The following is a 23,892-nucleotide window of genomic DNA, read 5'->3' as shown; positions in this document are numbered from 1 at the left end:
TGCTGTCTCTACAAAATATCCTAAGGGAAGGCAATGTACTCAGCCGTTTTACTGAGAAAGGCACCGACTTATTGTTTGCACTCCCCCAAAGTGTTTTTCTTGCCTTGTCACTTCTTGTACCATCAATTTCACCTCTCCAGGGACAAAATTAGTTTGTCTAAGTAGAGAATTACTTTTTACAACCACTAAACATTTAAGTGCAAGCAAGAGTGTATGTGTATATGAAACCACTACCTACTGGTAGAAACACTGCTGTTTATACATGTCTGCTGACTCACTGGATGCACCTTTGTGAGCACTGGGGTTTGTAAAATTGCATTATTACTTACATGTTTCAAGTGCACAGATTTACACATTCTTTAGAGCAGGTGTAAATGGGGGCATCTGCAATTTGGCTCTATCAGGGCAAGATCAGCTAACCTATTTTATATAAAGGCACATAGGCGCTTATGTTACCTTTATAAAACCGGTACTTTTTTGATTTATTAACCCAATACAAGAGATGGATTGAAAAACAAAAAAAAATAGCTATAGCTCAAACCAAACAAAACCTCTCATAAAACCTACAAAAAACCTTTCATAAAAATATATTAAGGTGGCGATGTTGAGAAGATGAGAGGTTTATTGCAGGATCCATGATTGAAATCTGGAACTGATAAGTCTCAGGCTTAAATCTTTGTTATTTCATCAGTTTCTGAGCAGGTTTCTGAGATCCTTTTTTCCTCTCATTTTTAATTAACATCTATTACCTGTTGTTACAAAGCCATTGTTTGGTTTGAGCTATACCTTTTTGATTTATCACATGGGCATCCTATTATAAAATCAAGTCCAACCAGTTAACATAGTAGCCCTGTCAGAGATAAAATTTGTGGCATCTGGTCTTTGAACACTTTGGAGAAGAGGGAACAGAAGGATAGGGTCGGTCTAGATGAAGGCTACTAAAATGGTGCGTGGTCTTCATCATAAGGTGTATGGGGACAGACTTAAAGATCTCAATCTGTATACTTTGGAGGAAAGGCAGGAGAGGGGAGATGATAGAGACATTTAAATACCTACATGATGTAAATGTGCATGAGTCGAGTCTCTTTCATTTGAAAGGAAGCTTTGGAATGAGAGGCCATAGGATGAAGTTAAGAAGTGATAGGCTCAAGAGTACCGTATTTTCGCGGATATAACGCGCGCGTTATACGCATTTTTACCTACCGCGCATACCCCTCGCGCGTTATATGCCTGAGCGCGGTATACAAAAGTTTTTAAACATAGTTCCCACCCCGCCCGACGCCCGATTCCCCCCCCCCAGCAGGACCGCTCGCACCCCCACCCCGAACGACCGCTCGCACGCGCTCCCACCCGCACCCGCATCCACGATCGGAGCAAGAGGGAGCCCAAGCCCTCTTGCCCGGCCGACTCCCCGACGTCCGATACATCCCCCCCCGGCAGGACCACTCGCACCCCCACCCCGAAGGACCGCCGACTTCCCGACAATATCGGGCCAGAAGGGAGCCCAAACCCTCCTGGCCACGGCGACCCCCTAACCCCACCCCGCACTACATTACGGGCAGGAGGGATCCCAGGCCCTCCTGCCCTCGACGCAAACCCCCCTCCCCCCCCAACGACCGCCCCCCCCAAGAACCTCCGACCGCCCCCCCAGCCGACCCGCGACCCCCCTGGCCGACCCCCACGACCCCCCCACCCCCCTTCCCCGTACCTTTGGTAGTTGGCCGGACAGACGGGAGCCAAACCCGCCTGTCCGGCAGGCAGCCAACGAAGGAATGAGGCCGGATTGGCCCATCCGTCCTAAAGCTCCGCCTACTGGTGGGGCCTAAGGCGCGTGGGCCAATCAGAATAGTCCCTGGAGCCTTAGGTCCCACCTGGGGGCGCGGCCTGAGGCACATGGGCCCAACCCGACCATGTGCCTCAGGCCGCGCCCCCAGGTGGGACCTAAGGCTCCAGGGCCTATTCTGATTGGCCCACGCGCCTTAGGCCCCACCAGTAGGCGGAGCTTTAGGACGGATGGGCCAATCCGGCCTCATTCCTTCGTTGGCTGCCTGCCGGACAGGCGGGTTTGGCTCCCGTCTGTCCGGCCAACTACCAAAGGTACGGGGAAGGGGGGTGGGGGGGTCGTGGGGGTCGCGGGTCGGCTGGGGGGGCGGTCGGAGGTTCTTGGGGGGGCGGTCGTTGGGGGGGGAGGGGGGTTTGCGTCGAGGGCAGGAGGGCCTGGGATCCCTCCTGCCCGTAATGTAGTGCGGGGTGGGGTTAGGGGGTCGCCGTGGCCAGGAGGGTTTGGGCTCCCTCCTGGCCCGATAGTGTTGGGGAGTCGGCGGTCCTTCAGGGTGGGGGTGCGAGTGGTCCTTCCGGGGGGGGATGTATCGGACGTCGGGGGGGGGGCATCAGGCTTTCAGGAGGGGGACAGACCTTCAAGGGGGGACAGGACTTCAAGGGGGGACAGTGCACGGAAAGTCAGGGGGGTGAACGGAGAGTCGGGACAGCGCACGGAAAGTCAGGGCAGTGCACGGAAGTCAGGGGAGGTGAACGGAGAGTCGGGACAGCGCACGGAAAGTCAGGGCGGGCGAAAGGAGCGTCGGGCATCATGCGCGGTATACCCGTGAGCGCGGTATACAAAAGTTTTTGTACATATCATCGTGATTTCTGCGCGCTATACCCGTGTGCGCGTTTTACACGGGTGCGCGTTATATCCGCGAAAATACGGTAATCTAAGGAAATACTTTTTTATAGAAAGGGTGGTAGGTGCATGGAACCGTCTCCCGAAAGAGGTGGTGGAGATAGAGACTGTGTCTGATTTCAAGAAAGGCTGGGATAGTCACGTGGGATCACTTAAAGAAAGGAAGAGATAATTGTTACCGCAGATGGGCTGACTGGATGGGCCATTTGGCCTTTATCTGCCATCATGTATCTATGTTTCTCTATGAACCTTGAAACAGAGCCATATGTGTTTAATAAGGACCATGGCATCAAAACCATCTAAATTATCTACCTGACTCCATGTCATAAGGCACAGAGTAATCCAGTCCTGGTTTTATTTATTTTATATTAGGTATTTATATACCGCCTATCAAAATTATCTAAGTGGTTAACAATCAGGCACTCAAGCATTACCCCTATTTATCCTGATGGGCTCACAATCTATCTAAAGTACCAAAAGGGTTAAAATGTGATCTTTTTTTTCTTTAATAACTTGTATGATTGTTTATTTATTTAAACATTCATATCCCTAACCAAAAACCTATGTAAGATACAAAAGAAAACACATAAACATAGCTGAACAAACACACACTGATCTTAAAATACTAACATGCAAATTCTTAAACTTCCCCAAAATAAACAATCATACAAGTTATTAAAGAAAAAAAAGATCTAATTTTAACCCTTTTGTCTGCACAGTTTTGAAGGAAATCCAAAGTACCCAACCTAGATGCAAGAGAGTAAAACCAGGACTAGATGAGTCTCTTTCTTATGTCTTAGGCTACCCTACACTTCTTTCAATCCTGGGTCTACCCTGCAGTATTGTCTTACACCCTGTGGCCACTTTGTACTCTATTTATAGACTACTCTGAATTGTCATCAAGAAATCTATTTTTAGATGTACAAGTTTGTAAACAGGAGAAGGATTTGGAAACTACAGCATATATCAAACCTACTGATTGTAACAATTATCTTCATTATTCTAGCTTCCATCCAGGTAGATTGTGAGCCCGCCAGGACAAACAGGGAACAATGCTTGAGTACCTGAATACATTCATGTAAACTGTTCTGAGTTCCCCTGGGAGAACAGTATAGACTAGTGCTGCCCGATTCACGATTTGAATCGGTTCACTGATTCAAATCAGGTGAATCGATTCAAATTGGTTTGTTTTTGCTAAAAACCGGACTCACCGATTCAGCTGCAAGACAATTTTCACGCCGCCGGCAGCCAGACTCTACCCATCTAATGTAACTTCCGGTTTTGCGAAACCGGAAGTTATATCGGAAAAAACGAAAGTAGTGGGAGAGTCAATCGGCGAGCGAGCGGACCTCGTGCAGCAGACCTCGGCAGCAGCAAATACTATTTTTGGCTGGCTTTTCCCGCATTTCTCCTCTCTGCCCTGCGATTTAATATCCAGTCCAGTAAGTAAATGAATCAGAATGGGGGCTGGTGAGTCTTAGGGGCTGGGGATGGAAGCTGAAATCGGCAGGGGGGCTGGGGATGGAAGCTGAAATTGGCAAGGGGGCTGGGGATGGAAACTGAGAATCGAAATGGGGGCTTGTGAGTCTTGGGGCCTGGAGAAGGAAGCTGAAATTGGCAGGGGGGCTGGGGATAGAAGCTGAAATCGGCAGGGGGGCTGGGGATGGAAACTGAGAATCGGAATGGAGGCTTGTGAGTCTTGGGGCCTGGGGATGGAAGTTGAAATCGGCAGGGGGGCTGGAGATGGAAGCTGAAATCGGCAGGGGGGCTGGTGAGTTTTGGGGGCTGGGGATGGAAGCTCAGAATAGGCAGGGGGGCTGGGGATGGAAACTGAGAATCGGAATGGGGGCTGGTGAGTCTTGGGGGCTGGGGATTGAAGCTGAGAATCATTTCTGTAGGCTATCAGAAATTTGCTTAATTATCTACTCACACAGAAAAGCAGTAAAAGTCAATAGGTTCTCTGAGTGGGAACAACTTGTTTGATCTTGCACTCGTGTGATTGATCAATTGTATATCACTGTTTAATTTATCACATTGATTAATTTGAGCACACATGAGGTGTCCTATGATGGTGTGCAGGCAGAAGGTGATTAACCTTAATGTGTAAAGCGCTGGAGAATTCTCTCCCCTCGCTTACCTCTCTCATTGAGGACACCCTGCTTCAGTATAATCATTTATATGATTTATCTTATAAACATTATTACGTGGTCTTTTCCTCAAGTGCTGAGACATCAGGTCGTTCCCACTTGGAGAACCTATTGACTTTTACAGTGAATCGAATCGAAAAATCGATTCAACAGGGTGAATCGAATCGAAATATTTTTCTCTGAATCGGGCAGCACTTGTATAGACTCGTTACCTATTAGTCAGTTTTTGAAGATACGGCATATCTGTAGATCAATTTAAGGAGGAAGCACAACAGAGAAAAAAATTCTGGATGAGGGTTATCCCAAGAGTGTCATCAGAAGTGCATATTTCAGAGCGTTATGTGCCAGCAGAGAATTATTGCTCCATTCTAATACCAACAACAAAAAGATGATGGATCAACACATTTGTGTTCTCAGCTACTCAACAGTGGTCACTCGGGTGGCAAGTATTATTTGTTGCCACTGGCATCTGTTGGAATTTCACCCTTTTTCTTTCTGGCCAATGCATAGCTTTTTCCACAGACAAAAATGTATGTGATCACGTGGTGCATTCTAGGTTGCAGGACATTAAAGAGATATTGAGGGGACATCATTAGCCATGCAATCATTGGACTATGTGTGATACCTCATTGGATACTGAGCAGTAGGCTCACCTGTACACTTCATGAACATATGTTTTGAGAGCTACTATGTGTGAATCGACATTTGTAGTTTATGTGATTTTTATTCCCAAGTAACAAATTGGACATGGGACACACTGTTATAGAAATCAGAACAAGATTGATAGAACATCATAGCTGATTATAGACAGCAGTTATGTCTGTTCCTCTGGTGGAATATTTTACAACTTTCAATCACACTTTTGAACATATTCATTGGTTTGTTATTGAACAGATACAGACTGTAACAGGAGGTGACATAGAATACAGATTAAATGTCAGAGAGCAATTCTGGATACATTAGATGGGAGCAGTGAGTACATGGGGTTCGGAATTCCATACTTTAATTTTTAGTAGGTGTTTTTCTTTTTTCTTTTTCTACATGCAGTTTTGCACACGTAAGTTAAAAATGAAACTGCAGACCTTTTACTAGTAATCATTAATTTTATTTATTTATTTAATTTTATAGCCCATCCTCCCCAGAAGCCCAGAACGGGTTTCAGCGATACATTCACAGTGTTTTGGAGCCATAGGATTAAGGGTACATGCACATTATGCAGAAGAAATGGGGCAAGGGATATAGCAGCATATTCACAATATATTGGAGGCAGAGGATTGAGGGTACATTCACAATTTACTGGGGAATTGGAGAAGGGTTACAGAGCTACATTTACAACTAGGCAGGGGACTTTAGATTGACAAGGTAGTGTGGTAGGTGCTAGAGCAGCACAAATTAAAGTGGAACCTTTGAATGTTCTGGAGGCATAAAAGGATACATTCACAACGTATTAGAGGCATTTGATTAGAGTACTTTCTCCACATACTCGAGTCACGGATTAAGGGTGACAGCTGAACTCGAGATATGAAACTAGTGGGACCTTGGGGTGTTGGAATCAGCTATGGTACTTAATTAGAAGATGGCTAATTGATTTGCACTGCTGGGGCCTCAAATAAGCTAGACTGGGCCACAGGGTTCTTTCCACGACTATTATGCAAGGAGCAAACAGATCCACTCAGATACCCTGAGTATGTGAAATTATACTTACCTTTTTGTTAGCAGACAGTGATAATATCCAGGGGCCAATGTTCCCTCTAAGCTGCACAGCCGCATAGCCGCACACCTTTTAACAAGAGGCTGTCCAGCCATTCAGTTCTACCGTGAAGCCAGAGAAGTTGAGGCCAGCACCCCTCTGGTATCACTCTTCCATCTTGTGCCACTGCTGCTGCTTTCCCAGAAGTGATGCGGCAGAGGAAAGGCCCTGCTGGGACTGGCTAGAAGCTGTCTGTTTACCAGTGCTTTCTCTGCTCACTGGCTGCCGCTACATCATCAGGTGAGTGAAGGAGGAGGGAGGGAGGGCAGGAGGAAGGTTGTAAGGACCAGCTGTGCTGCTTTGGGAATGGAGGGAGGAGGTCGTCCGGACAGGCTCTACTGCTTTTGGGGAGGGAGGAAGTTGTCAGGACCAGCTCTAATGCTTTGGGATGGAGGGAGCGGGTTGTTAGGATCGGCTCTGGTGCTTCAGGAATGGAGGGAGGGAGGGAGATTGGTGGCTGCTGCAATGCTTTGAGAGCTGGAAGGATATTTTTGGCTATTGCTGATGCCTCTGGGGCAGGAGTGAGGGGAGGTTATTGGGTCAGGAGCACCACTTTGGACATTGTCTTAGGAGCATGGGAGACATTTTTTTTGTTTTGCAAACAACTTTTTGCTGGTTGGTTGAGAGCACCAGTTATTTGAATGCCTGTTAGCTGAAATTTTACTGTAGAATATTAGGAATTATTAGTAAAAGAATGGATAACAAAACTGAGAATATTACAATGCCTTTATGTTGCTCCGTGGTGCGAATGCACCTCGAATATTGTGTGCAATTCTGGTCAACTTGGAGATGGGAAGGCTGAGGTGAGATATAATCAAGATTTATTCAATTTGGAGTGGAGTGAAACAGGTAGACAAGAATCTCTTGTTTACTCTTTCCAAAAATATAAGGACTAGGAAGCATACAATGTATGAAGCTACATTTAAAACAGATTAGAGAAAATATTTCTTCACTCAGCAAGTAAGCTAGCTATGGAATTTATTGCTAGAGAATGTGGTAAAAATGGTTAGAGTACCAGGGTTTAAAAAGGGTTTGGATGAGTTCCTAAAAGAAAAGTCCATAAACCATTATTAAATTAGACTCGGGAAAATCCACTGCTTATTTCTGAGTTAAGCAGAATAAAATTTGTTTTACTTTTTTGGGATAATGCCAGATATGTATGACCTGGAATAGTCACTATTGGAAACACAATACTGGACTTGATGACCCTCTGGTTTGTTCCAGTTGATGATACTTTTGCACTTATGACTATTCAATTTACAGAAAACAAAAGTCAGTTGTTGAAGAAGCTGGATTTTGGTCTTTCTTATTACTCCATGACCTTCTGATTATACAATACATATGGATTAGGAATGAAGGTTTTCTTCTTGCCATGATTCAATGATGTGTCAAGAAAAAGAATAAAAGTGAGTGAAAAATCTGGAAAGATAATTGTGTTGATATAGAACCAGTGTCATGGATGCAAGCAGCGCTGAGAAGCCTCAGCGGAAAGTTGCCAACTTTAAAAAACAAAAGTTAACTAGGCAATACAATTAACTAAACGGGAGGAAAATACCTTGAAGAAGAGCACAGGAACAACTTAAAAAAGAAACAGAACACAGGTGGTCTTACATCCTTAAAACTTCTACAGTTGCACAGAAGCTCCTTCCATATGATATACTAATCATATGATGTACTAATGGGATTCTATTAATAAAGTTCAGCTTTAAAGTATATAGAAATACTGAACAGAAGACAAACTCACTATCACAATGTGAAAAAATGTCAGCTGACCTTAAAATGTTATTTTCGTATACATATATACTTCTGTTTATTCAATATCTTGAACACAGACTATGAAATTAGCCATTTATGTTGTAAAATCTCAAGTAGCGCTAAGTTAATAATCTTAAAAGTTTTTCTTACCTTCTGGAGTCGAATTGCAAACCAAGAAAAAGAAAAGAAAAATACAAACTTGAAATCTAAACAATAATTGTAATAGATGCAATTATAATATACCTAGTGCTCTGAAAGTCTTCTGATACAGCACAATACGTGCCATAGGAAACTGGAAATATGCTCAAAACTTGTAGGTCACAGAAGTAACAGAATGTTCATGATCAACATTTGAAAATATCATGTAAGCTCTCTTCCATACTAGGCCTGGGCAAAGCGGCAGATCATAGAGCTATTGGGTTATTATGCAACTCATGGGGCTCCTAAGATTTCCTGTGGCAAGGGTGAAGAATTTCTTCAAAGTCCTTAAGACTTAGGAGACTTTCTTGGGATATATAATCAACAAGTCCAACCAGTTTGGATTGTTTTAAAAATCAGTTCTCAAAAATAAAAGATACCTCCTCCCCAACGCCACACACAATTTTGCTAGTTACAGTACATTCCTGAAACCAGTCAGTTATATATACAGTTCATCAGCCACCAGAGTCTTCATCCAACCAAAAAAACAAAAACCCAACCCTACTAAGCTACACCAGTTTGGGCTGTTTCAAGATAAATAAGCTACATTTCAAACATCATTTAGCCTTTGGAACTCCTTTTATTGCAGAACTGTAGACTTCGTACACCTGAATGAGATCTTTCTCAGTCCAATTTATTTATTTATTTTAAAAATTTATATTCTGCTCTATCAGCATTTCTACGCAGATTCCAACAAATATGCATAATTTATAACAGGCAAATGCATTAAAACATCAATAACTTAATAAATTTCAAAACACTTAATAAAAAAAATCTAGGAAATCTACATTGATATACCTCACTAAACAAAAATGTTTTCAACAAAATCTTGAAACACTCAACATCACCAAATGAGATTTCTCTGGTAATACACCACTGAAGAAGCTGCTGTTTCACCCTGGGCAATTATACATGCAAATATGTTCATGCATAATTTATAGCAATGCACTCAATTGCATAATTCTCTGTGCAAATATAGCCAGGCCAGAGAAAGAAGTGCACAGATCAGCAGAAGATGTGCACTGCTGAGATGCAGTCATAGAGTATGGCTGTGAGCAGGAAGTTGATTGGTAGTTCAGTCAGATGCCTGTCACTGGTGCTGCTTGCTCCCATATATGCTCTCATTGGACAGTACAGTCACAGTCAGACATCTACTTTGGGGGCCATGACAATATTATGACAAGCTAGATGAACTTTTCAGGAATATTGGAGATACTGTTATCATTTTCACTCACCAGCTATTCTAGATCAGCCTTCTGTGCATCTGACAGTTTGGTACTTGAATCAGATGGAAACAATTCAGGATATAAATTAGACTTCTGGTCTAAAATCTTCCTCCTGGACTAGAATGCAGGTTTTGGTGACCCGCTTCTTCAAGAGGTTCACTTGGAAGATCTGGATCTTTTTCCACTTCTCCAACTGGACCACTCTATAGTTTGCAGTCTGAACCCTCTCAATGATTTGCTTATTATCTAATGATGACTGGAGTACTAAGAAACAATCTCCTGGGTTGAAGACCCACAAGACCACAGAGTGAATATATTCCCAGGTGTGGATGGGTTGAGCTTTCTTCAAACACAGCCTGACAGGTTCCCTGGCTTTCCTCAAAAGCTCTTGCATTTGAATGACATAGCCATCAGTTTCCTCTCTGGGTTGCGCTCCTCTTTCCATGTTTCCTTCTCCACCCCAACCTGCACCTAATGCTATGAATGAAAATGAAAAACATTATCCATGTACTCTTCCCCCACCCCTCCATCTGAGAACCAAACAGTAGAGAGATCCAAGATGGCGACGGAGTGAGTCACCCTTGAAAGCTGCTCCTGCTTGGCTTGGTGATTTCTATTTCATTTAAAAATTTTTTTTTACCTTAATTATGCCTAAGCGCAGAGGCAAACAGAGAGGCGTTCTTCCAGCCTCATCTGGTACTTCAACGGCGAGACAGGTGGCAATTACAGCGTATGCCACACCGGCTGGATCGGGCACATCCGCTGACCGAGGGGGGCAGACCTCGGTCTTGGAGAGCGATATTTCGCTTAGCCCTATGGGTCCTGGAGCTCCTCCGCGGCCCGGGAGGATGTCGGGGACGCCATCGGCAGCGCAGGTGGCGCCGGAGACGAGTTCTCCGTTGACGCTGCTGAACTCACCCCTGACCCCAGAAGTATTCCACGGCTTGCCGACTCTCTTGCAGTCGACAATGGAGAACAGAGGAGCAGTTGCTGGTGAGGAAGCAGGGACAGAGGAGCAGCGAGCTAATGGGGTAATCCCCGGAATATCTTTCCCCCCTCCTCTAGTAAGACCTGAAGTCATCGATATGGAAGCAATCTGGAGTGGACTTGAATCAATACATAAGGTATGCTCTCAACTTTTTCCTTCAACACAGAATACTAATTTACAAGTTAAAACTTTGGAAGAGAAACTCCAAAAGCAGTCCAATAGAACGGACAATTTGGAAAAATCAGTGTCAGAAATAAAGGCTTCTATGAATTTACATTTGAAGGAAAAATCTTTGTTGGTTAGAAAAATGGAAAATTTGGAAAATGCAAATAGAAATTTAAATCTTAGACTGTTGAACTTTCCGGTATCCAAATTTCAAACTCCAAGAGACTTATTTAATTCCTTCTTACAATCAGTGTTGAAATTTCCTGAAAATAATATGCCACCGCTCCAAAAACTATACTATTTGAATATTCCCAAAGAAGAGAAAAGCAAAGGGATTGTATCAGGAGACTTGGATCTCACTGGTATGCTGGAAACATCAATTCAAGAAGAAATAACTGTTAGAGCAACTTTACTGGTAACCTTTGTTTTTCTTCAGGATAAAGAGGCAGTTATCCGTTTATTCTATAGGACTGAGAATGTGGAATTTCACGGTTCCAAAGTTTTAATATTCCCTGATGTATCAAAATTGACGCAAGCCAGACGGAAGAAATTCCTGGCCTATCGACAGTTAACTTTGAATATGGGAGCAACCTTTCAGTTACGCTTTCCCTGCAAATGCTGTCTTACCTACCAGAATGTTAGATATATATTTTATGATCCTGACCAATTAAATTTCTTTTTAGAGGGTAAGATGGAGTCTAGAGCTCCAGATCCTTCCATACAGTCCTCTATCCAGGCAGATGGTTAAATCCAACCGCACTCTGTAAATTTGTATGAGTTTTTCTTTTCTTTTAGATCCAACTTCCCTTGGAGGTGATGGACTCTCTCTTCAATATGTGGACTCTGATTAGTCATATATGTGGAATTATTATATATAATTTAATATAATTATTTTCTTTTTCAATTGTTAATTTCTTTAGATTGTTGTTAAACAATTTGTGAAAAATTATAAATAAATAAATAAAAAAAAAGAGAACCAAACAGTAACACACTTAAGCATTCTTCCAATTTGGCATTCTTTCAAGCATCCTAAGGGACTCTGTTCAAAAAGTGTCCCCATATAATTTCCCAATTAGAAAGAATACCCACTTGTATTTCTGATAAGTGTTCCATATCATCAAGAAAATGCAATTTATTAAGCTACCAGTGAGTCTGACTTCGGTACCGGGAAAGATGGTAGAGGTGCTGATAAAGGACCGCATCATCGATCACCTTGACGGACACAAACTGATGAGGACCAGCCAACACGGCTTCAGCAAAGGAATATCTTGCTTGCCAAACTTACTGCATTTCTTCGAAGAAGTAAATAGGCAGATGGACAAGGGTGACCTGGTCGACATCCGTTCGACAAGTCCCGCATGAACGTCTACTTGGAAAAATTGCGAGCCATGGAATCGAGGGTGATATACTCATGTGGATTAAAATCTGGTTGGCGGATAGGAAACAGAGAGTGGGGGTAAATGAACAATACTCGGACTGGAAAAGCATCACGAGTGGAGTGCCACAGGGTTCAGTGCTCAGGCCTATGCTCTTCAACATATTTATGAATGAACTAGAAATTGGCACGACGAGTGAGGTGATTAAATTTGCGGATGATACAAAGTTATTCAGAGTAGTGAGGACACAGAAGAATTGCGAAGACCTACAACAAGACATAAACACACTCGAGGAATGGGCTGCGAAATGGCAAATGAGGTTCAACGTGGATAAGTGCAAGGCGATGCATGTCGGTAACAAAAATCATACACACAAATACAGGATGTTCGGTGCTATACTCAGAGAGAGCCCCCAGGAAAGAGACTTGGGAGTACTTGTAGACAAGTCAATAAAACCATCCACGCAATGCCCGTGAAAAATAAACTCTCAGGTGGAGATCTACGATGTGGAGGATGTGGAGAAGGAAGGGGATACCATATGACTCATCTGCAGAATAATTCAGAAGGTCTTCACTGGAATGTATAGACTCAGGTTCATCAAAGTGTTTTCTCCGAGATGTCTCTGATGTAGAGCATCAAGAATGTGTCAAGGAGCATCAAAGTGAAACAGATGAATCATTCTCCCTCAAGAACGATGCATGCATCAAGTGTCTCCTGAATGTCCTCCAGGAAGTAACAAACAAATAGAAAGTATATACTGTACCCTTCATGTTAACTGCTAACATGGCTGATACAGTGCAGTTAAGTACAGCTCCAGAAGTGGTGTAAATGTTCATAGTGTCAATTTACCTGTAATTTCTGCCAGTTTACCCCTAGTATTTTCTAAAGACCCATAAGGCCCAGATTCTTTATACAGTGCCCTGAAAAGTGGCCGCCGATCGCACGTCAATCACACAACGGTGCCATAGAACCTCTGGGATAGATAGACACCAGAAATGTAGGCCAGAGTTTTCCAGGCCTACATTTCCGGTGCCTATCTATGCCATGAATTGCGCCTACATAGGCGCTTTATGGTGCCTAATGCCACTTCTGGCATTAGCCACACCCATAGTGGCATTAAGAGCCGCACGATTTCAGCACCTTTTATATAGACGTCAGTAGGCACTTTAATTTTACCATTTTTCATCATTTTAAACAGCATTTCTCAATTAACTGATGTACTGGTGCCTACCAGCGCCTAAGGTTCGGTGCTGTTTATAAAGTATCTCCCTAAGTGCCTAAGTGTCCTTAGTAAAATAAGCAAAAACTAAGGCCCAGACTCTATAAATGGCACTACTGTTGACAGCCGCCTTAAAAACGGCTGTTGATTGCATGTCAATCATGCAATAACACCGTTTATAGAATCGTGACTTTGGAAAAGGTAAGCAAAAGAAATATAAGCCAGGATTTTCAAAACTTTCATTTCTGGCGCCTACCTTTTTACGTGAATCGAGGCTATGGAGGTGCTGTACAACGCCTAATGCCACTTCCAATGTTAACCACACCTTACAGTGGCATTAGGTGTCGTAAAGCGTCTCTGTAGGCACAATGCAGGTGCTGTTTTTTATGACACTGGTAGGTGCCTACATTTTCCTTTTTAAAATGCTTTTTAATTTTTTTTAATGGCATTTTCAACTTAAATTAAGCGCTGGTACATTGCCTACCAGTGCTTAGCTTAAGGCACCATTTACAGAATATTGTCCTAAATGCCTATCTGGCCTTCACATATAGGTGACCTGTTAATTACCTCTTATTCCCACATGTTCTTCTTTCATTAGTATATGTAATAATTAGCCTAAAAAAATTGACACATAGAACTGTAGTTTCAGAATAATAGGTAATACTAATCTTTAAGCCCGTTACATTAACGGGTGCTAGAATATATGTCTGTCTGTCTGTCTTTTTTTCTGTCTAACTCCTGCTGTATTTCTCTCTCCTTGGCCCCCTTTCTCTGTCTGTCTTTCTGTCTCTTTTCCTGCCCCTGTGTCTTTCTCCCTTTCTTTCTGTCTGTCTCCCTCCCTCCTGCTGTCTGTCTTTCTATCTGTCTCTCTCCCTGCCCCCTATGTAGCATTCCCTCCTCCTCCATTTCCCTGTGCAGCAGCATTTCCCTCCCCCCACCCCACTTTCCTGTGCAGCAGCAACAGCATTTCCCTCCCCCTCCATTTCCCTGTGCACCAGCATTTCCCTCCCCCATCCCACTTCCCTGTGCAGCAGCCTTACCTCTGAACAATAAAGTTTTACAGAAATGGGTCATTTTAAGACTTATTTGCATTCTTTATAATCATGCAAATGTTTTCATTTTTGAGTGTCATGTTTCTTTCTTATCTCTTTGGCCTCTGAGGGACCTCCTGTTCTTTTACTTCTCTTTCTGCTTTCCCCCCTTTCGTTCTTCTTTAGTTTCCTTCCCCCCTCTCACTTCCTCCTTTCCTTCCCCTTCTTGATGCATAATTCACGCCAAATACTGCAGAAAAGCACTTAACATTGCAGAACTAACCAATCATAGGGGCACGAACAGGTCCTCCCCCCCTCACGCGTCGAACAGCATACTTCCCACATGACATGCTTCCATATGGTCGTCAATCCTTGGCAGTCTAGAGTCGCACAATTATGGAAAACTCACCTTCTGCTGGTCCTGGAGCAGAGCTAATTTGGCAAACGTTTAACTGGGCTTGCTCCTTTTGTCTCTCCGTGCCTCGGAGGAGCACTTCTGGAGTCTGAACAGTGAAGAGAATTCACTTAAAGAGTGGGCAAAGCAGGAAAAATGGCACTACCGGCCAAAGTTTATTTTTAAGTTTAAAGGTGCCGCGGCAGCTCCTCTCACGATCGCCGCCTGTGTCGGAAGCCTTCTCCGATGCAGGTGCGGCTCGTGAGAGGAGCCGTTGCTGCACCTTTAAACTTAAAAATAAACTTTGGCCGGTAGTGCCATTTTTTCTGGATGTCGTAAACTTCAGGGGTCTGCGACAGAAGGAACTTTGTAAGCGTGCATGGGGTGGGCGGGGCTGCGCTCGCACCTCTCCCGCGCTGGTTAAAGGCCATTGCTCGTGGCGCCTGGAATTCCCTCGCGGAACGAAGAACTTCAGGAGACCCTTGCTCAAGGGAAACGGTGGGTGAGTGAGAGGTGGCGCTACCCCTATCCCCCCCTTGAGGAGGTAAGGTCGGCCGTCCCCGCTACCAGGTGCCCGGCACGCTTCATGGAGAGGTGGCTCCCTTCGCGGGGGCGGGGCGAATGCCGACCAGAGCACGCGAGGCGGGCGGCTACACGGATCATCGGGGACAGCTGGAGCTGCCGGAGAGGGTGGCGGCGGGTGTGCTGTGGCGCTGTTGTCGGTGTCAGAGCTCGCAGCCTTCTCCGACCGTTAGCGGGCCCTTTCAAAGCAGCGCTAGGTGGAGAGCAGGGAGGCTGTTGTGAGGTAATACGCGCGCATGCGCAGTCGTGCGGCCACATCCCGACAGAACAGGGATCAGGGAACACGTTTCGCTACTGCGCATGCGCGGGCTAGCATTTTATTATTTAAGATAACATACAAATAAATTGGGATTTTAAACAGGACTGCAGAATATGTTATTTCAACTACTAATCCAAACCACAGTTTATTACAGAGAAAAACTGCATGTTGTTAGGTGTATAATAAAAATGTATCTGGATTAAGTAAAAATAGAAATTCAAATAAAACTGTGAAGGGGAGGACCAAATGTAACTGGAATACAGAGCATGACAAACCACTTTGTACTTCCAGAAAGGAACCCTTGATTTAGTGCCTTTGCTCTAAGAATAAAACACTAGCATTTCCTTGGGATAACATGTCAGAGGTGATAAATACACCTCTGGAGTTAACAGAGAGCTAATATACAGTATACTGAATATAATAATGTGGTGCCAGTAGATGGCAGCACCACAAGGCTATAAAATGGTACTGATGCTGTATTGAGGGCTTCCTTGCTTTCTCTCATAGAGAATGGAGGTGTTCATTTTTGTCATCCCTAGGAAGGAGCAGAAATTAAGAAACCAGAGTAAGGTTAGCATCTGGAGTATTCTATTGAGAAATGCATGGAGACCTTCTGAGTTCATAGAATATTTTCTTACTCTGAGATCATAAATAATCAGACTTCTTTGTGACTGTATAGCACTGCGTATGTCTAGTAGAACTATAGAAATAATTAATAATAGTAGTAGTAGTTCCTTGGCAAAACCTTAAGAGGACCAGGAACCTTGTTGCAAATTTCATGCTAAGCTGCATGAGTCTTTCCTACACAGTACTAAAGGATAAGCGAATACTGATATTTAAAGACCATAATTAGTTATGCTTTGGGCTCATACAGATGAAATGTGTTTAGAAGATGCAATTATATGCTGTTAATCACAAATAAAACTTTTATTTTATTTGGAAGCTCCACCACAGTTGTGCTCCCTGGTTATTAATTTTGGAAATACTAGAGATAGTGAGAGGTCCAACAGACAACTCTGTTCCTTTAGGGAAGAATCTCTGCATGAAGTGTTTGTATAACCTGAATAGCCTTGGGGGAGGGGGGGGTGACGAGAAGGTTGCTGCATGTATAATCCAGGGGTGAAAAACTCCAGGTCTTGAGTATTATAAGCAGAGATCCATTAGTGTCAAATGGCGGAAATTAGAGAATGACACGGTGACAAAATTCATCACCGTTCCCGTCCCCGCAGATAACCGCGGGAAACCATCTTCATGTCATTCTTTAAGGAGAGAGGGAAGAATCAGAGTATAATTGGGCACAACCACTGACCCGCAAACTTTGCTTTGAAGAATGCTGGTGTAGAAGGACTGAGGTTGAAATAGACACTAGAAAATGACATGGGATTATTTCCTGTGGTTATCCGCGGGGACGGGGACGGTGATGAATTTTGTCACCGTGTCATTCTCTAGCGGAAATGTGCTAAATTCAGTGCATAAATGGAATCATTTGCTTACAAATGCATCTTGTGCATATTCAAAGTGTTTTTTTTTAATAGGCTGAAGTTGGTGAGACAATTAAGAGATGTTCTGTACCTTTCTACCATATGCTAATGATTCAACTGATTGCCAAACTCACCTGATCTCTTTCAGTCCTTCTTTCTGGATAACTTGTAGTATTTCTTTATGGCTCATAGGTGTATTTGGGTATTTTTCCAGGACCTGGCAGTGAGAAATAATGAAAAATATGAGCTACAATCACAAATTCTGGTATAAATAAACTAGAAAAGGGGCATCAACATAAAATCAGGAGTGTAGATAACTTATGACAGAAACTGGCTCATACAGGCCCCCTTTTACTAAACCGTGCTAGCGGTTTTTTTAGAGCTGGGAGCCATGCTGTATGTCCTGCGCTGCTCTTGACATTCATAGGAATTCTATGAGCGTCGGGAGCAGCGTGCAGCATTCAGCTTGACTCCCGATGCTAAAAAACGCTAGCGTGGTTTAGTAAAAGGGGGCCATAATGTAATCTTGGACTTACAAATTCAAATCTGTTTTATAAAAATGTATCATAGAATCCATGTATACTTCCCAAAACCCACATAAAAACCCTGTTTAATATATTTTATTGAATTTTGTCATATAACAAAAAAGATAAACAATGCAATACATACTAATCCTAAATTAAAACAAAAACCTAACTTGACGCTGGGTATTGCCGTCATCTCTACTCTATATTATATTCTTAACTTTAAATCCATAAACAATTTTACATTAGATTACACTTAGGGGTCCTTTTACTAAGGCACTTTAGCCGTTTTAGCGCACGCTACACGCTAACACGTCCATTATAGTCTATGGACGTGTTAGTGTTTAGCGTGCACTATTATTTAGCGCATGCTAAAACGGCTAGCGTACTTTACTAAAAGGACCCCTAAGTCTAAGTTCACAAAGTTACATAAAAGGTCCCACATTTTTTTCAAACTTGCTTACATTGCCGGATCTTAGAGTTAAACCTTTCTCATGCTTAGCATAAAGCATAATATATTCCACCAATTATAATAATCTAATTTTGAAAATTCTTTCTAATTAGAAAGTATTATTTTAATAGTATTCATTATTAGAGTTTTTAACCTGGCTCTAGAACCGCAGTATCTGGTATGGGGAAGCCTAGTAGAGCATCAGGTGTGTAGAGTTACCCGGTGGGTTGGTTAGTGCAGTGGTTCCCAACCCTGTCCTGGAGGAACACCAGGCCAATTGGGTTTTCAGGCTAGCCCTAATGAATATGCATGAAGCAAATTTGCATGCCTATCACTTCCATCATATGCAAATCTCTCTCATGCATATTCATTAGGGCTAGCCTGAAAACCCGACTGGCCTGGTGTTCCTCCAGGACAGGGTTGGGAATCACTGGGTTAGTGAACCAAAGAGAGGAGGACTCATACCCATAAGGCACTCCACAACCTCTATGGTATTAAGTATGAGCCCATCAAAACCTGATCTCTCACTGCACCATAGCCTTCTCTAAGCTGGTAATTCTTGGGGACCTGAATCTACACCTAGAAGAGGACAATGACCCTAAAGTCCATGCATTCAAAAACATACTGATGCAACTAAATTTTGATAACTTCCCTCTAGAACCAACCCACAAGGGTGGTCACAGTTTCGACTTCATCACTACCATATCAGAAGAACTAAACTTTCCCTTAATTAACCATGCTAGCTGGGAACCAGTCATCTAGTTGGAACACCATGTCCTAACTTTCTATCTCAAGGTACCTAAGGCAAAAATAACAGTAGCCAAAAACAGGGCATATAGGGAGAAATGGAGTAAGATACCAGCAGAGAGGTTCTGGGAGGAAATCATGGACCAACTGGACTTCATGAATGATGATGTAGATAAGACCATAACCTCCTGGCAGCACCTCATCACAACAGCCCTTGACAAGATATCCCCAACTAAACTTGTAAAAGTGAAACAAAAAAATAATCCCTAGTATGAAGACAAGAGAGGGCATGGAAGAAAAGCCAAAAAGAGGAACAATGTGTCAGCTGGAGAAGGGAAATTAAACAATACAAACTGGCAGTAGTTGAAGATAAAATAATTCATTATGATACCTTGATTAATCAGTCAAAGAATTCATCCAAATGTCTGTTCAAGATCTTTAATTCGTTAATACCCATTAACAAATTCCTCAAACTAAACAAACAGAAGACAGAGATGCTCTGATTTGGCGACCACAGTTCACTACAACACTCAGAGCTAACTCTGTCCTCAAATAAGAAGCTAACAATAAACAAAACGTTGAAGGTTACTAGGTATGGTCCTCGACTTCTATCTTACCATGTGAGAGAAGATAATAAGTTTTAAGTTTCAAGTTTATTATTTATTTGATATTCCGCCTATCATTATGTCTAGGTGGTTTACAGAAACACATAGTTAAAAACGGATGGATTAAAAATAAAACTTCAGACTGATATATATAATCTTGGAAACGTGGAGGGGCATAATCGAAAGGGACGTCTAAGTCCGTTTACGTCCATCTTGCAAGCCGTCCAAAGTTAAAAAGATACGTCCAACTTTTTTTTTTACTTTCAAAAATCGTCTAATTATACGTCCTACCGATCTGATCGTCCAAGCCGCTATATCGTCCATCTTTATACCACATTTCCGTCCAACTTTCTGTCCAAGTCCAAAATGCCTAGAACAAGCCCTGTTGGACGTTGGAGGGGTCTGCAAAGTGATGGACTGCACACCCAGACATGCCACCTAAATAGTACCTTACAGGGCACTGCTGTGAACTTCACAAAAAGAGTGCCATGGCTTCTCCTCACTACAGCTAAACTAAACTAAACTAAACCTTAGGTTTGTATACCGCGCCATCTCCACAAGCGTAGAGCTCAGCACGGTTTACAGGGTTAGGTTGAAAAGGAACTACAATGAAGGGTTATAGGAAAGGAGCTAGGAAGATAAAGAGGGACAGGGGACGGTGAGCCCCCCAAACCACCTCCAGAATCCCCTAGACCCACTTATTTACCACCCCAATAGCCCTTATTCCTGCAGGAGCCACTTATATAACAGTAAAAAAGGGTTTGGGGGTGTATAGGGCAGTGCACATGTTTCAGTATCAATGCAGTGATTATAGGGGCTTATGGGCATGGGTCCTCTTCTCTATGGGTCCCTAACCCACCCCCAAGATGACTTAAGCTGCCTCTGGGCTGGATGACTAGGCTTTTCTATGCCAGACGGCCAGGTGATGCTGGTCTGAAGGCTGAAATTTAAAGTTGTGAATATAATTTTTATGGGGGTGGGGGGGTTGGTGATCACTGGGGTAGTGTATGGGGGGTCTGTGTTATGTGTTTTCAGAGCTTATCTGGTGAGATTAGGTGGATTTTTGTGACTTAGACCATGTTTTACATGGTCTAAGTCAGTGTTTTTCAACCTTTTTACACCCGTGGACCGGCAGAAATAAAAGAATTATTTTGTGGACCAGCAAACTACTAGGACTAAAATTTAAAAATCCCATTTCCGCCCCATCTCCGCGAGCTCGGTCATCTCAGTAACTATAGAAAAATAGACAAATATAGTGCAAAATATAGACAGCAGATATAAATTCTCAAAACTGACACGTTTTGATCACTAAATTGAAAATAAAATCATTTTTCCTACCTTTGCTGTCTGGTGATTTCATGTGTCTCTGGTTGCGTTTCCTACTGTCTGTGTATCTTTTCTTTCATTTCTTTCTTTCTGCACTCGGGCCCAAGAATTGTCCCTTTCTATTAGCTCCCTCTTTCCTTCCTATGTCCTTAGTGCCCCCGGTGCCTCCTCTTTAGTGCCCCCAATGCCTCCTTCCCATGTCCTTAATGCCCCTTCCTGTCTTTACTGTCCCCAGTGCCTCCTTCCCATGTCTTTAGTGCCCCCAGTGCTTCCTTCCCATGTCCTTAGTGCCCCTTCCTGTCTTTAGTGCCCCCAGTGCCTCCTTCCTATGTCCCTCTCACTGCCTTCCACACTTTGTCCCACCCCCATCCCCGAAGCCAGTCAGCCTGCCTGCCAGTATACTTCTCTCCCTCCCTGGCCAAAGCCAGCCTGCTTGCCTGCCTGCCTCCTTCCCTCCCTGCCCCACAAAAAAAAAAAATCCTCCCTCCTTCCTTTCCCCTGCTCTTACCACCCTGCTCTTAAAGCAGACAGGAAGTCTTCTTTCTGACGTCAATTCTGACGTCGGAGAGGACATTCTGGGCCAGCCAGGCAGTGACTGGCTGGCCCAGAACGTCCTCTCCGATGTCAGAATTGACGTCGGAAAGAAGACTTCCCGTTGGCTTTAGCAGCAGCGGCAGGGCGGTAAGAGAAGGGGACCTGGGGAAAGGAAGGAGGGAGGGACAGGAAATGATCAGCTATCCTGTTGTCCCCGAAGCTGTGTGTGGGGGACAACGGGACAGGAGGTCTGAAAATGGACCTGTGGTCACTTTAATCTTGCCGGCCCTGCGCGGACCGGCAGAAATGGACCAGCACCGATCCGCGGACCAGTGGTTGAAGAACAGTGGTCTAAGTCACAACGTCCAAGTTCCGTCTAGACTCTGTTGTAAAACTTTTGATTATAAATGCTGTACGACTAAGTCTAAGCCAGCCCACATCCCGCCCAACTCCCGCCCTCGACACGCCTCCCGAAACACCCCGTTTAGCTTTGGACATTGAGTGGCACTATGAAGGCCTAGGTCGTTTTTAAATACGTCCAAAACCCGGTTTTATTCTCGGCGCTTGGATGTTTTTCAGACATGTTCGTCCAAGTGCCGACTTAGGCCGGTTTTTGGACGTTTTTCTCTTTCGATTATGAGCCCCATAGTGACTAGAAACAAAAGGGAGGGGAAAGGGGAAAAATACATTATTTAAAAAAAAAAAGAATAAAATGGCCACACACATTGAGAAGGGGTAAAGATAATGTTCTGCACTACCTAAAGAATGAGATTTCTTAGGAAGTAAAGGCAGCCTTAAACAGAAAGGTCTTTAAATTTGTCTTATATTTTGGTAGGGATGTTTCTTGCCTGATGTGGCTTGGAAGTGCATTCTATAAGGTAGGGGCTAAACAGAAAAAAATTGTCTTACGTCTTGTATCATATAATATACTAGTCTTTATGCCCGTTACATTAACGGGTGCTAGAATATATATCTGTCTTTTTTTTTTTTTTCTTTCTGTCTCTCTCCCCCTCCATTTCCCTGTGTAGCGCTGTCTCTGCTTTCTTCCTCACTTTGCACTCTCCAGCTGTAACATTACTGCCTAGCTTTTTCTCCTGCAAACATGTCTGCTCTCTTTCTCATCCCCAGTCTCTTTGCTCTTTTTCTCTTCTTGCAGGGGTCTCTGCTCTACTTTCTCTATGTGTTCCTTATTCCTGCAAACCTCTATGCTGTATTTTTTTCTCTGTATGCTCCTGATCTTGTGTTTCCCTGTAGGTATTTATTCCTATTTTTTTTCCTTCTTCAGTCTCAGCTCTTCTTTCTCTGAACATTTCCTACCTCAGTCTCTCCAATTTTCTTTCCTTCTTCAGTCTCAGCTCTTCTTTATCTGAACGTTTCCTACCTCAGTCTCTCCAATTTTCTTTCCTTCTTCAGTCTCAGCTCTTCTTTATCTGAACATTTCCTTCCTCAGTCTGTCGAATTGCAGCTCTCTTGCCCTCTAAGCCCCTGCTGCAAGTGGCTGTGCATGTCTTCTTTCCTGCTCCCCTTTCCCGACAAACCTGCGACTCCAGCAGCGTGTGCAGCACTCTACATACGCTGCTTCAGGGCCTTCTACTGCCCTGATTTACTCTGGCACGTGCCTGATGACAACATAAGAGACGCGGCAGAGCAAATCAGGGCAGTAGAAGGTCCCAAAGCAGCGTGTGTAGAGTGCTGCACATGCTGCTTGAATCGGCGTTTGGAGTCGGGACCGTGAAGAAAGTAGCGGCTGGAGTCTTTTTTCGGCGCCTCCTTTCCCGCCCCTTGAGGTGTCACCGCAGCTCCTCTCAATCCCCGCCAGCGTCGGAAGCCTTCTCCGACGCTGGTGCGGTTCGTGAGAGGAGCAGACAGGAGCAGGATGTCCACCGCTGGGGTCCAGTCCTTCCAGCGAGTGTAGGTAGGTGCTGGGGATTCACACATGTGCACTCCTGCGGCCACAGACCTACTGATCATGGAAGCACGCTGATAGGAGTGCGCATGCGCGGCTAGTGTTTTATTATATAGGATGGCGAAGTGATTAAATTGAAAAGAGATTTTGTGAGATCGTAGTAGTCACAATGACCCTGAACTGACCCCTTCCTAGACAGGACCCCCCGAGCCAACCCCTCTTCTTCCCTTCCACACTCCCATTACTTTAAAAAAAAAAAAAAATTAGCAGGAGGGATACCCACTCCCCCCAAACCTCCCCCATTCCTGTAAACGCAGTAGACAGCAGGAGGGCTGCCCAGTCCCTCCTGCTAGCAGGACTGCCACTCCAAAATGGCAGGCATTCCCCTCCCGCTGCATCCTGGGATGTACGGGAAGTGGCCTAAGGCCCTGATTGGCACCGAGAAGGGGAAGGCCTGCCATTTAGGAGTGGCGGGTCTTCCAGCAGGAGGGACTGGTACGGGGGAGGTTTGGGGCTGTGGGTATCCCTCCTGCCAATATTTTTTT

General features: G+C 43.9%; 1 protein-coding gene across 6 annotated transcripts in view; it reads right to left on the bottom strand.

Moving 5' to 3' along the window:
• Positions 1–23,892, bottom strand: part of ASXL2 (ASXL transcriptional regulator 2) — a 212,289-nt gene that overhangs the window by 162,493 nt on the left and 25,904 nt on the right. For 4 of the 6 annotated variants that reach the window (XM_033936463.1, XM_033936465.1, XM_033936467.1 and 1 more), the window contains exons 2-3: positions 17,389–17,471; positions 16,384–16,386 (exon numbers count right to left, since the gene is read on the bottom strand). Coding sequence is in view for 1 of the 6 variants with exons in the window: in XM_033936461.1 (XP_033792352.1) it covers positions 17,389–17,471 (83 nt within the window). In the remaining 5 variants the exon portion in view is untranslated. The remainder of the gene's footprint in view (positions 1–16,383; positions 16,387–17,388; positions 17,472–23,892) is intronic. The other 2 variants (XM_033936461.1, XM_033936464.1) reach the window with 1 other exon arrangement.

The sequence above is a fragment of the Geotrypetes seraphini genome, chromosome 3 (genome assembly GCF_902459505.1).
Source record: "Geotrypetes seraphini chromosome 3, aGeoSer1.1, whole genome shotgun sequence".
Lineage (NCBI taxonomy): Eukaryota > Metazoa > Chordata > Amphibia > Gymnophiona > Dermophiidae > Geotrypetes > Geotrypetes seraphini.
The sequence above is the reverse complement of the archived record's forward strand: the minus strand, read 5'-3'. Positions and strand labels throughout refer to the sequence as shown.